This window comes from Oryx dammah, unplaced genomic scaffold (genome assembly GCF_014754425.2).
Source record: "Oryx dammah isolate SB20612 unplaced genomic scaffold, SCBI_Odam_1.1 HiC_scaffold_13, whole genome shotgun sequence".
Classification (NCBI taxonomy): domain Eukaryota; kingdom Metazoa; phylum Chordata; class Mammalia; order Artiodactyla; family Bovidae; genus Oryx; species Oryx dammah.
In genome coordinates this window covers 23065469-23080014 of record NW_024070197.1, presented here as the reverse complement: position 1 = coordinate 23080014, position 14546 = coordinate 23065469, and the positions used below count along the sequence as shown (strand labels likewise).

Here is a 14546-nt window from a genome sequence, read left to right as displayed (position 1 = left end):
TAAGCAGGTGTACAAACTTTTGAGAAAGGGGCCAGAAGCTCTAAATGATCAAGAAGCTACAGTAGAAAATCCTAGAAAGGCCTCCAGGTGGAATAGGATTTAAAAGAACATCTATTACTGCAATTGTTGCAGCAATATTTTGTTTCAGAGGATTCAGAGGTGCTTCTTAGGATGGGAGAGGCTCTCTCATCAGGCCTGCCATCTCAAGGCAAAGCCAGAAAGCAGCTGAGCAACCAGCCTTCCTGTGGCTTCTTACAAGAGAGGCCATCCCCCTGCCCCTCCTGTAGGTTCACATCTTATCCATCCGTCAAGGTCCAGTCAGGCCTGTCTAGTCTAAAGATCAGCTCGCAGCCAGGGCACTTGGAAATCTGGAGACAGAGACTTGTAATCTTTCTCTTTGTTTTCTGTCCAATCTCATTCATAATTGGACACTGTCATTTATTTGTCACTATTGTTTTGTCTCCTTTCTCCAGCTTGACTCCAAACTCATTAGAGGCCAGGACAGATCAGGATGGGTCCCAGGCATTCTTTCTTTCTTCTGGGTGCCAGGCACAGGGTAGGAGTGACTGTGCTCTGGTCTCATGGTCCAGCTCCCTGAGATGGGACTTGTCCAGGATCCAAGGAAACCTTGCCAGTGCCCCACCCCATGTCTTGGGCTCACACAAAAGTGTGGGTCCCCATTTTCAAGAAAGCCAGCCCCACTGCCAAATGGGCTGTGTACCAAAGGCCCCTGCAGTTACGATTCTCTGAGTGTCTGGCATCCACCTTGTGTCTGCTCCCCCGATCTTCAGCAGGCCCATGCCCAAGGCATCTTGGGCATCTTCTTACTAGCACTTCCTTTCCCTGACCCTCTCATCCCCTTGGCTCTTGACGACAGGAAGAGAGAGGCTGACTTTCCCGTGGACACGTCACCTCTCTGGCTTTCAGTCCCACGTAGAATGAGCTCATCTCTTTTCCAAACTTGAGAGGTTGTCTTCCACTCTATCCTCCACCCTCCACCCTGAAACAGAGTCCTGCAGGGATGGGGGTGGAGGGGATCCAGCGAGCAGAGGAAGTACCTCAGAGGCCAAGCACACTTTCCTTTGTGATTTCCCGCCCCCCCAGGTTCTATGCTACTTTGTTGATAATGCAAATATTGACAATATTTGAAAAGGAAATAATGAGAAGTTGGGGAAAACAGTGTGAAGTTCAGTGGTTAGAGAGCATAGAGAAGGCTGGAAAGGGGTCTCTTTTTATATGCTCTCTTGCCCCCACCCTGTCCCAGCCCTCAGGCCTGGGCCCACCCCCTGGATCAGTACCTCCAGAGGAATCTGGGCTGTTGGGGAGCCCACAATGAAGCTGGAGCCAAGACTCAGTCTCTGAGTGAAATACTAGAGCCGAAGGTCAAACTCTTCCCAGAACCATGGCTCTTTTGGAGTAGAGGATTGAGCGTAGGGTCAGCAGATGAATGGGTCTGCGCTCAGCCTGTGTTCCTAACTTCCCTGGTGGCTCAGACAGTAAAGCGTCTGCCTACGATGCGGGAGACCCGGGTTCAGTCCCTGGGTTGGGAAGATCCTCTGGAGAAGGAAATGGCAACCCACTCCAGTACTCTTGCCTGGAAAACCCCATGGACAGAGGAGTGTTGTAGGCTACAATTCATGGGTTCGCAAAGAGTCAGACATGACTGAGTGACTTCACTTTCTTGTGTTCCTAGAGCTCCTGCAAACAGAAGACTGGCTGACCTTCCTGATAGCAACGGCGGGCCAGAGCAAGACACAGTGGCTGTCCTGGGCCTCATCTACAGATGGGCCCTGCAGGCATCCCAGCCGGCCTCCCTCCCGGGATGGCTGTGAAGAAGCAAGAAGAAAATGGCATGTGACCATCTTGAGAAAGCTGAGCTTTTCCACACCTGGGTAGGGTGACACCTCGGGGTGGGAGGAGACCTTTGCTTTTGGGGGTAGAAGCCCACGAGGATGCTCTCTTGCCATCTCAGCTGGGGGCCTCAGGACACATCCCTTACTTGAGAAGTGGGCTCTGAGTCTCCCCTTACCACCCAGCAATCCCATCAAGGTGCCACTTAACCACAGGGAAGGGAGACTCTGAAGGATCCAATTCCACTGGCATGGTCTCTTTTGCTTGGAGCGGGAGTCCACGGACTGAGCACGGTTCAAGCCACACAAAGACTGCGTGAGTGAGTTTAGCACAGCCACGCGAGTCAGCCATGCCACCCGGCAGGTCCCTGTGCTGCAGGAAAGCCTCCTTTCTTGTCCCTCAGCCAGAGCGGCTTCTGTCTGAGGCCTGTCACTGCAGCCCTTCAAACCCATTTGACTGGGTTGGAGCGCATCACACTGTCACCAACTCAGTTTTCATTAAGCGGCTGCTTCTCTGTTAGCCTAGCCAAGCAGAAGAACTCAAACACATGCACAAATTAAATCGACATCCAAACTCCACCAATATACAAAGCAATTTAAATGATATTCATTAGAGCGATGACAAGCCCTGATGAGGCTTTCAGGAGCTGGGTCCTTCAGCTTTTGCCGACTCGGTTTCATGGTCACTGAGGCGGAACTCCGGCGACTGTACCTCCATTTTTTTTCAGCTAAGAAAATGACTCCTTCCTGACACACCTACCTCATTCTCTCTCCTTTCCTCCCCACTCTGTCTTGGCCCAAGTTTCCCCAGCCCTGGTTTCTGGACACACAGGTACGGCTATGAACTGGAGTCACATAAAGGAAAAAAGCAGCCACCCTGACTTCTTTTTTCCATAAATGCTCCAATTAAAACAGATTTCAGTTTCTCGTAATTTCATTTCACTTGGCCTGGGAGATCTCTAACTCACAATTATGACGGTCATAAATGTGTCCTGGAATCCTGCTGTGGGAAAAAAAAATAATGGAAGTGAAATGTTGAAACGCAATAATTTTTCAAACTTAACCCTCCAAATTTAAAAAGTCGTTTTCCAAGTCCTATTTATATATTTTAATTTTTAAAGAGAGAGCAGGATGGGGCCCCACCCCCACCCCCACCCCCTGCTGCTGCCTGAGGCTACAGCAAAGATAGAGGCTTGGTGGGGTCTGCAGACACGGGTGGGCATGGAACCCTCGGGCCTCACGTGTTGGGACTAACAGCCATGCCAGTCTCAGAGTCATGTCTTGAGTCTCCAAGTCCCAGGAAAGGATTCAAGTCCACTTGGGCAAAGAGAGCAGCAAGGGACTGCCTGATTCATCGCCAGCTAAGGGCAAAGCAAGGTCATGGCCACATCCATCAGCCCTCTAGGCTTTGGAGTTTGCAGCCCAGACAATACCCACAGCAGGGGAAACGATCCACAACTTCATACACTGATGCCTGCACTTCTGTTTATAATTTTATGCTCCAGGTTAATTATGTGTGTCCTTGGCTTTGATCAGAGATATTAGCACGTGAGAATGTTGCCTGCACCCATACTGGGAAAATAAAGATTCTTAGAAATACCCATGGACTGAAAACACACTTTCATCATTAAGGTCTGAGCTCTTATTTAGGAAACAGCTTTTAAATAATGGTATAGACAGCACTGTCCAAGCGAATGTCCTGTGATGATGGTAATGTTCCATATCTGCGCTGTCCAAAAGAGTAGACACTAGCCATATGTGGCTACCGAGCGCTTGAAAAGTGGCTGGTAAGACTGAGGAATGACATGTTTCACTTTATTTCATTTAAATTTGAATGACCACGTGTGGCTGATGGCCACTATGTTGGACTGCCCAGGTTAGACAGTAAATAATAGTGTATCCTAATTCCTGAGTAGCTAATTGTGGATGTTAATCTCTGGAAAGAGGTCACCTTGCTTATCATCATTATCATCAGGGATGATTTATTAAGAATATATTAGTACATGACATTATACAAAGGTGGTGGAAAAGCAGTTCTTCTGATCTTTTATCATTAGAATTTAATTTTGAAAACACCTGGCTCTTTGGACGTAGGGAAGGGCACTGACCCCTGAATGCCGAGCCTCAAGAAGCTGCTAACTTTGATTTAAGTCACTCTTGATGTCTACAGCCATGGGCTGACTGAGTCACCATCAGGCTGTGTGGGGCTGTCAGATCACTGACCAACAATCTGGCAAATCCACTGTTTGGGTAGAGAGGGGAACATGGTCCCAAATCAAGGGTGATTTGCGATGCCTTGGGAACCATCAAAGCCTACCCAAATGTTCGCCTTTACAATCCTCCTAGGGGTGGCCTCCTGTCAGATCTTTGGAGACTGAAAACGGTGCATCCGCCTCTGGCTTGGGGAAACCTGATGCCTGTGTGGAGAGCGAGCATCTCTCTGGAAACAAAATCCTGTTTGCTCCCTGCTCTGCACTGATCCCGGGAGTCCAGGCCTCGGCAGCAACGAGGCTGCCATATCGCACACACAGGATGGTGGGGTTTGTCAGGAGAAAATTCCCCTCCCAGAAGCTTTCTGCTATGAGACAGAGCTGAGGCCTTCCCCCAAAGGAGTGAGATGGTTTTTGAAGCTAACTATAGCATATTTTGCAAAGGCCAGCGCACCCTGGAATCGCGTGGGAGCAGAAGCGCAAGTACCTTTTCTGTGTCTCCGAGGTCAGCTGTGGGCTGAAAGGCATCGACTGGCGCCGGGTCCCCAGGGAAATGCATTTTCAGGTTCCCTTTTGCCAAAGATTACACGTGCTTACTAATAAATCCCTAGGGAGAAAAAAGGTTAGTGTTTCTATTACCAAAAGAATAACTATCTGGCAGAGTAAAAATGGTAATTTCGCCATTAGCTAAAAGGATAATAGCTATTATTTTAAAGTTAAAGTATTTATTATTAAAGAGTGGTGTTGGGATTTGTGTGTTTTCATTCTTATGATTGCTTCCTTTAATACCAAGTGGATTATTTTTGTGCTAAATAGTCAACAGAATAAAATGTGATTGCAATTTTCCAATTTCAAAAGAGCTGCACAGATGAATCTGAAAAAATAAAATCATTTGATTTTTTTCTATTGGATGACTTAGAAATCTCGGGAGACAATAGTTTCAGCACCGGATTTGTTCACTGCAGCCCTGCTTCTTCCCATCATCTCCTCTCTTTTGACTGCTCTCAGACTCCTCTCTTCAGGGTTCTGCTCTCAAGATGGAGCCTGACTCTCCCCGGAGCTTGGCAGTTACTATGGCCTTTTGTCAAGTATTCAGTCACCAGGTCTGTGAAACAATAGGTAGGTCAAGGATTGAGGGCAAGGAAGTCCACCTAGTTGGCGTGGTCTGATTTTAAGAGAATGAATTCTTCTAGATCTGGAGACCACAGCCCTGAGCTCTGCTGAGGAACCCTCCCAGGCTAACCACCTCCACCTAAGCTCCCCTTAGCACCCGGCAAAGAAACGCCTCTTTGGTGGTTATCAATATTTTTTTTTCCCCTTTTTACAGAATGAAAATAGAACGAAGATGCCAGGGAGATCTGGGTCTTCATCATAACCCACCCTCTTTAACTATGTAAGATTTTGGTTAATTATAGAATTCTTGCTGCCTCAAACTTAAAGATACATCACTGATATTTTTTTGCTAAATGTTGACGGCAGCGAATAGCTAAGATGTGGCATATTGATTTCTTGTTGTGAAGTGAGCTGTTCAAGCTCCATTTAAGATTTTCATCTTGCATGTAGCCCTGAGCACATCATAGCACCATAAATTAGTTAAATTGCACATTTATCACAAATGTTATTTTAAGATACTGCGTAAATGTGATGGCTCGAAGATATACAGTAAGGCTGCAACAAGCCTGGGCTTGGGCGGGGTGAGGTTGGGGTCACCTACACACCTGTGATTAAAACCTCCCTCACTTGGCACCATTCCTCCGCCTCTCTGGAATCGTTTAAAGACCTGACTTGGATGACCCTTCCTTCCTGCTCTCACATTCTCTATTAACATCAATGGTAGGAGAACAAGTGTAGAACTACATTGCACTGGGAACGCAACTTCAGATCTCCCCTACTGATCTCGGGAAAGTCAGGGCCATTCTGGGCTGTGACTGGAGGCTCTTTTGGATAGTGGCCTTCACTCTCCAGCCAGGGAAGGGTTTGATGAGACGACCTTGAAAGTAAATGGCCCTCCATCTCCAAGCCGGGTGGGGCCCCAGCCAGCCCCGCCTCCTGCCATGATGCATGGTCATTGTACCAGGTGAGGTCGCACTCACGCCTCAGGCCTTCCACCGCCTAGTCACTGTCTCCTCCAGAGGTAAAACTGATTTCTGGGCCCCATTAATATGAGTGGTCCTTTCTTGGCTATACCCTCGGAGGCCAAGAAATTGCTAGCTGTCTTGGCCATAGCTCCTCACTTCTACACCCAAACTTAAGTCCTAAAGCTAACCCTGCAGGTGGGGTGAGGAGGAGACGGGCAGGGCATCAGGTTCTTCTCCCAAAGTGTAAATGGTGGGTGGGGTTCCCAGCCTCACTTGCACAAATCCCCTCTCCCTTCAAGCCACATGGGCCCTGGTGGTGATGGAAGTGTTGTCAGTTTAATCTGTTAGATGCAGGACTTTGGATTCTAATAAACCGATGCTATATTTAACCTGTGAAAAATTCAAGAGTGGAAATCTGGGCTCCAGGATGTGAAGATGCAGAAGGCACAGCGGGGAGGATGTATCTGTCCCGAGCCGGGTTCCGTGGGGGAGCCGGGCCCCCGGGGGAAACGTACGATGTCCCAGGTAGGGGCAGACAGGGTGAAGAGCCGCTCTGGGAGGGACTGTGGTGGCCACCCGGGAGGAGATGGGGAAGACGACAAGGCTGGAGACTCAGAAGGGAAAGCCCCTCTGCAGTGCCTGAGGCCACAGTCCGACTGTCTGCATCACAGAGCAAGCAGAGCCAGCACAGACCTCCCCACTTGCCAGAAACCCGTTCTGAACACTAGTGAGTTTCTCTCTAAAAACCCAGAGAGAGATGGGTTGCCGAGAGAAAGTAGAGCAGACAGAAATTTTGGCCTCATCTTGACTAAAAGGGGTGGGGATGAATGGAGGGGGGGAGGATGTAGGCGTGTTGCCGAACATCTCTGAAAGGGCTTAATTTAAATTTTTAATAAAAGTATTTTTTTCAACGTGGAGGTGTTTTATATATTACATGGATGTAATACATCTCTCATTTGTATAATTCTAGGTTAGGAGCTACGATTCCACATAACTGCAAGAGTAGTCTGAATATAGTAATAAAGGTATTTTACAATTTTACATGATGTTCCCAGCGTTTTGTTGGCATGATTTGCCGGGGCTAATAAAAGCTTGTGATTATCATATAAATGCTCTCCCCACTCCTCCCGTGGATGGGTTCAGGCTCCCCGCCCCCCGACACCTCGTTATCTGCGCTCACTTTAGCACAGAAGAGAGAGCATGCCCAGCCCACCTGCCCAGTTGGGCTCTGTTTTCTGCTCCTTGAAAATCCCGAATCAACAGGAAGGAATCGCCCTGCACCGAACCTTCCAAAAACCTTTCCTCCCATCTGCCATGGGCAGGGCTCAGGGCCCTGACTTGGACTTCTCTCATCCAGACGGGAGACCCAACTCCCGCCCCCATGCGGGTCGCCAGGTGTGACCGAAGCTCCACTACCAATACTTGATAACATCGCCTTCCCAGCAAGAATCTAACCCCACGGGAACATCTTCCTTTCTTTCACATTTTTATTCTTGGGGAAAATTCTGTCCACGCCGCCTCTGAGTGAATGCTCGCTGCTCTCCAAGCCCAAAGTTCACTAAAACTCCCTTGATTTACGGGTGGCTTCCGACTGCCAGCACCTGGCAGACACAGCAACCAACTCAGTCATAAACAGATCGCATACAATTTAATTTTAATGTGCTCGTTAGTCGTAGCACATTTCAGACATAATTGTGAACGCAACACAAAATTATAGCAAAAAGACAATTTTAATGCTGCCGTAGAAAAGAGGGTTATATGAAGAGTCACATAATGGTGGTTCATTGTCAACAACAAAACAGGGCACAGAGTGTCTGTGCTGTTTACATGCCAATATTTTATACATAGGTTCTCATATGGTGTCAGCTGTCAGTTACTTCTGCAAATTAACTGCCAAAAATGGAGAAGAACAGAATCACTTGGAGAGCCGGTAACCACGGGTTACCTTTCATAAGCCTAAAGATAAAGCTGCAGTGTGGGATCTTGGGAGAATAATTAGGAAGAACAAAACAGAAAGTTACCAATTGAAATAAAAAGGCATCCTACAATATGGAATAGCAACCAAGAGGGCTTATAAATAAGTAAAAGAGGTTGTATCACAGAATGCCTCGTGACTTTTAAGCAAAGTATTACAGTACAAACATTTTAAAGGCTTTATCAATGTTTAGGAAATACAGTACAAGTTCTCTCTCTCTCTCTTTTTTTTTGTTCTTTTTTTTTTCCTTTTCAAATAGACTTAACCCTTTGAGCACTGAGTTTATTTTGAGCATGGTTTTTTTTTTTTTTTGATTTCTAATAAATACCTTTAAAAATAATGTGCAAAATAGTTATGATGCCTGCCATGGATGGATCTCCTGGCCTCGTTTATTCAGACTGCTCAAAACAAATGATAATATGATGCTAATAAATATGTATAATTTAAACGTGAACCTCTATCAATATAGATGTACTGTATAGCAAAACAAACAATCATACTTTGCTTTCAGATAATGTTTCTGTATACTTTATAAATGCTATCTGTGGTATCTTCTGTATAATTTACAATGTTTGCATGTAAAAAACAAAACCCATAGACCTTAAAAAAAAAAGAAAAAGAAATATACACTATACATAGGCACGGCTTATGCCCAGAGCATAGCAGGTACATAAAACACTGTTGCTATAAATGCAGGAAAAAAGGTCATTTACCCACAATCACATTTTTCATAAGAGAGTCTGAAATCTATACAATATATACATCTATGTTTCAATGTGAAAATAATATTCTTTTAAATTTCAAGGCGTGTTATACCCCTGCAGACCTGCATAAATGGAGGTTCATATTATTAATTATAACTAAGCTGGTAAGGAGTTTAAAAAACAGAGCTTCATACATTATTATTATTATTTTATTTTTTAACCAAATTAATGCAAAAGTGCTTCAAAGTACTCAGAGGGCTAAAGATGAAAGGGTGAAAAATGCCAGCACACTTGAGCCACGTGGAAAAGTGTGCCCGGTTTCGTCATAAATGCTTAATTAAACTGTCTGTTAATGCATGCAGCTTGAAGCATCAGGGGATGCTCACAACTAAATCCCATTTACACAAAGTTCCAAACACTTACCACTGCGTTTTAACCTTCATATTTTACCAGTAACAACAGCTGAGTATGCACCTCTATTAAACACTGTACAGTTATACAAAACAGTCCAGCCCAGAGTGATTCTCTGCAGTTAAAATAAGAACATGTGCCAAGAACAAGACAGGGGGCCTTAAGGTGCCTGCAACAGTTTCCCTCAAAGCGAATTACAGTCACTTTAATCAAAAGCAAACGCTACTGCTTCTCTAACTCAGAAACATACAGAAGGTGGTCCTCAGGGGACTTCCCGTGTGTTTTGCTGAGGTGAAGTTTAACCGCATGCTTGCTTGCAAAGGTCCGATTGCAAAGTTTGCACTGGTAGGAGGTCCCCAGGTCCTCCTCGGGGGAGGACGTCACCAGTTTTTCTGACGGTGACTTGGTTTGTGCTATCTGATTGTTAATCTGTTCAGTGGACAGTTTGGACAAATCCCGGAGCCGGAAGCCCAGGTGTGACTCGAGGTGGCTGATGTACGTGGAGGGAGTCCTGATTTGTGACGCGCAGTCATTACAAAAGAACACAGGGTGGCCGGTGTCCAAGTTTTTGAGGAACTTTGTTCCACCTGTCCTTCGCAGCTGGTACTTGACGTTGGCCAGCCAGTGGCTGATGGTGGTCATGGAGAGCCCGGTGAACCTGGAGATGTGCATGCGTTCCTGGGGGCTCAGGTCCGACATGATGTACTTGCCCTCCGAGGTCTGCCGGAGGCTGGCGGCGAACTGCGCCTGGAGGATGAGCAGGTGCTGGGGGTTCCAGTTTGACTGGCGGCCCTTCCTCTTCTGTGCGGGTGTCGCCTCCTCGGCCTCCTCCAGGGTGGCCCCGTCAATGTCAGACTTCTCAGAGATGCTGGAAGGGGTGGAGGACTTTGACGTGTGGCTCTCTGTCAAGTTCTTCAGCATATCGGATATATCTGACAAGGCGTTCTCGCGTAGCGGCGAGTTTGACATGAATGATACGACGGCAGATGTCTTTGCCGTTGTCACCGTGGATGAGGAGGTTGCCGGGGATGCGGACGTGGGTGACAAAAGCGCTGAACCCAAAGAGCAGCCTTTGTCACTCTTGCCTTTCGTCAAGTCTATGGGCTGGTCGTTGCTGACATGGTAGAAATAGCGGTCGAGGTGGTCCGCCTTCTTGGACTGCAAGGGCGGTGGGGTAGCCACCGCCGCCTTCTCGGCCAGGCTGTTGCTCATCTTGAAAAGCATGCTCATGGGGTCGAGGGCAGGCAGGGAGGGCTTGGCGGCCTTGCCCAGGTGGATGTTCATCACCGACTGCAGGGCGCTCAGAGGGTTAACGAAGGGCTGCTCGGGTGGGTGGTCGGTGATGATGGCCGTGCTGCTGCTCAGGCCACTGCTTATGGGCTTCACCAGGTCCTTGCCATTTTCCACCGGCTCTGCCAGGGGGCTCCCCTCCTTGCAGCCGTCCCGCTGGGGGCTGGGGCTGTCCTCCTGGCTTTTGAAGCCCCCATCGCTGGACGCCTCCATCTTGATGGGCTCGCTGATGTCGCTGCTGCACGGGGACGGGGTGGCCCGCTTGGGTGGAGAAAGCTTGCCCTCGGGCTCCTTCATTTTCTCCTCGACTTTGGCAACTTTCTCGGTGACTTTTTTCACCAGCTCCTCCATGGCGTGAAAGTTTGTCTTGGGCATGGGGGAGTTCTGGCTGCTGGGTGGAGTGATCAGGGTCTGGTTCTTCGTGGGGGACACGATGTCACTGTTGCCAAACATGGGCTTCAGGGGTGTACTTTTCCCCGTGGAGCCCAGAGACAGCTTCATCATGTTGGGGAGCTGGTAGGCGGCGTGGATGCTGGGGTAGCCCCCCCAGCTGGGGGTGCCGTTCTGGGCCTTGTTGATGGCCGACGTGACTGTGTTTTCCAGGGACTTGAGGATATCGAGCCCGCCCTTGGGGCTCTCTTCGAGGTCGTTCTCAGTCAAATAGTGGTACTTGGAAGAGATATCGTATTTCTCCTCCTCCTCACAGGCCTTCTCTTTTTCCTTGGGCTTCTCTTCGAGGACAGCTTTCTCCTTGTCGGCTTCCTTCTTGACCTCCACGTTCAGTTTTGGGGAGATGCTGGCAGGCGTGTTGGAGGGGGATGTGAAGGTGGTGGCAGCCAGGGGCACGGACTGTACCTTCTCGTCCAGCAGGCTGGTGATGCTGGGCGTGACGGGCGTCTCCATGATGGGCTTCCCCTTCTTCATGGCCGAGTTGGTGACCTTGATGAAGTGGCCGGTCACCATCATGTGGGCCGTGAGCTCCTGCAGCGTGTCGTGCGAGCTGCCGCACTCCATGCACTTGAGGATCTGGGACTTGCGGGCCTCGAAGTGCCAGGCGTAGCTGGCCCCGTTCTGGTGGCCGTAGCGGTTATTTGGCGTGATGTACGGGTTGGAGTTCTTCTGAAGCGCGTCGTTTGTGTCCGCCATGGCAGCTTTGGGGGTGCCGCCGGTGGAATCCGGAGAGCTGGGCAGCTCCAGCTCCAGCGAGGCCTTCTTCCGGGCGGCTGGGATGATTTTGGCTGCAACAGGAGTGACGGGTTCCTTCAGAGGCACTTTTTGGTAGTGTTTCGTTTTGATCATATGGACACTCAAGTCCTGGAGGGACTCGAACGAGTGCCCACAGTACATGCACTTCAACACCTTCTGGGCGTCCTCCTTGCCTTCCATTTCCAGCAGCGAGCGCTTGCGGGGCTTGGACCAGCGCTTGGGGTTGTTGTTGTCGGTCTCGTGGTTGTCGTCGCGGTAATGCCCGGTCTCGTTCATGTGCACCGTCAGCTCCACCAGGGTGTCGTAGGCGGCGCTGCAGTCTTTGCAGCGGAACTTGCTGGCCCCGGTGAAGATGGAGCCGTAGAGCTTGCTGCTCTGCCGGTATAGCTGCACCGTGCTGAACAGGCTGGGCTCGGGCAGCACGCGGCTCTGGGACACCTGCTGCAGGGTCTTGGCCATGGCGCTCTGGTGCCAGTCGAAGCTCGCACTGCCGCAGCTGCTGCTGCTGCTGCTGCTGCTGCTGCTGCTCCCGTTGTTCTTCTCCGAGGACGGCTGGTGCAGGTTGAGGGTGAGGTTGGACCAGTACGAGTTGGACAGAAAGTTGTTGTACACGGCCTTCATCTGCTCCAGGCTGTCAGACACGGTCGTGTCTTCTGGCGGGACGGTCACCTCCTTGCTCTCCTCTTCATTCTTGATGGAGCCGCTCTCAAAGTCGGCCATCCGGTCACTGGTCTCACTGATGTGGGACTCGCTGTCCATCTCGTGGCTGGAAAACTCGGCCGCCGGGGAGTTCTGGTAGCTGGGGCAGGTCTTGCTGAGCTCCTTTTCCGGGCACATGTACTTAGCCGACGGCTCTCCATCTGCAGGGCTCTCTTCTGGGTCTATGTCTTCATCTACCAGGGCGGCAGCCTTTAACTCATCTGAAACATAGGCTGCATTGATAACAGGTGGAACAGGTAGGAAAGAAAGAAGAGACACACGGAGGAGGAGAGAAACAAAAAAGAAAGCATTAGTAAGTGTTGACCTTACCTCGAACGTTTTCTTGGCTCTTGGGGAAATGAAGCAAAGTAGACGGGCACATTTATTTGTAAAATTAAATAGTTAAAATGTGGTGTTTCTTTGGAGCAAAAAAAAAAAAATCTGCTCTTCAAACATAATTTGCCACCTTATTCTTCTCAAGGGGCAACAGCTTGAAATTAAAACTAAATTTGAAATTAATGAAGCACATTCTGGAGGTGGCATTCATTTCTAAAGTAATAAATTACTTGTATCAACCTCAGAGACAGCAGTTCCTGTCTGTCAATTAATATGTCTTATGCTTCTCCTACCCCTAATGCATTTCTTAACAGACAGATTCACAATTTAAATTAAGCAAGCATTTTTTACTCATTACATTTTTGAGGCTCAATCTTTAATAAATATAAAGCCCAAAAACATCAATACAATTTTTACGAAGTAAAAAGAAAGTATATCAATTGTACTAAATTAGAAACAAGCTTTTGTGACTTCTTTTTTTTTTCCTTCCTTCTGGAAAGTCGGTCTTATAAAAGCTTGGAGTAAGTTTCCTACCAGGGTCCAGGTGCTCATTTGTTCCAGATGGGAGGGAAGACCCTGACTCTCCACCACCCAGCCCTGGCCTGTCCCCTGTGTGCACACTCAGCCATTCTCAGCCACCGGCACACACACTATCCATGCAGAATTATGTCAGAACAAGTTCAGGAAAATTGGTATGCGGTGCTCATTCCTGCTGTATAAATATATACAAGACCTTCCAGTGGACCTTACAAATGTCAAAGTGTTTGCTCTTTAGACTACTTTGTCAATATTTACTCAGCATAAGCTTCATGGGCATCCAACAGGGATCCTGTCTTTCTGGAAGTAATGTAACTGGGGATGTGAATCCAGCCTGCACTTCCAAGCAGGTGGAGGTACTCTGAACAGGGCCAAGCAGCTGTGGGTTCTAGAAGATGCGCTCCAGAGATGCAAAGCCAGGAGAACTCTGTGTTAACGGGACTAAATGATTTTTTTTTTTTTTTTCCTAAATTTGCATTCAGGGACTTTGGTTTTTTCTTACGGAGCTTGCCTGACACTGTAAATCAAGTTGGACTGGGTCTTGTGACTAACTAGACATAGCCAGCCCTGTGGTAAGTGACAGTGTTAAGGCAGAGAAGGGGTGGAAAGTAACTTCTTGTCAGCTCCTTAATACCAGTTTGCTTCCAAAGGCCAGTGGCTAAGGCTGGAATGCCACAAGTGCTAAGATTGCATGACTGATTGAAAAGTCTTCGGAAAGAAAAGGAAGCTCTGTTTGTGGCATTCACTCCCATGATGTTAAAGATCTGCCCCCAAACCAATTTCACACTAGGAAAAGTAACAAACAGAACAGTGAAATGACTCCAAGAAGATTCCCTGGAAGACACACAGATATTCACCACCACCCCCCCACCACCCACCTCCTTCCATCCAGGTCAAGAGTGATACATTTTTGTTCCTAAGTCTCCTTTTGAGTACCATGATTTCTAAGCTGAACAACTCCTGATGTCCCAGCACTGAGGTGATTTGAATTTGATGGGAACAGTGTCCAGGTACATGCAGCTGTAGAAGCAAGGCTGCTTCTGCTCAGATGCAAACAGTGAAGCAAGAGTCTTGGGCTCGAGTTGTGGAATGTCCTTCCACAGATGACCTGAAGAAAGTGTCCTGCTCTGCCAGCTGTAGTGAGACTTCAGTTTGAGGCTGTGCACTTGGAGCGGGCAAAGTAACATGCCAAACAAACTCCTTCCTAAGGCCCAGGGCCACAGTGCATGGGGGCCCATGGTGCTTACCAT

At 48.3% G+C, this 14546-nt stretch overlaps 1 protein-coding gene across 1 annotated transcript in view; it reads right to left on the bottom strand.

Moving 5' to 3' along the window:
* Nucleotides 1-7769: 7769 nt before the first annotated feature.
* Nucleotides 7770-14546, bottom strand: part of TSHZ3 (teashirt zinc finger homeobox 3) — a 69472-nt gene continuing 62695 nt past the window's right edge. Inside the window, exon 2 of the mRNA XM_040253955.1 lies at nucleotides 7770-12656. Coding sequence (XP_040109889.1) covers nucleotides 9451-12656 — 3206 coding nt within the window. The 3' untranslated portion in view covers nucleotides 7770-9450. The remainder of the gene's footprint in view (nucleotides 12657-14546) is intronic.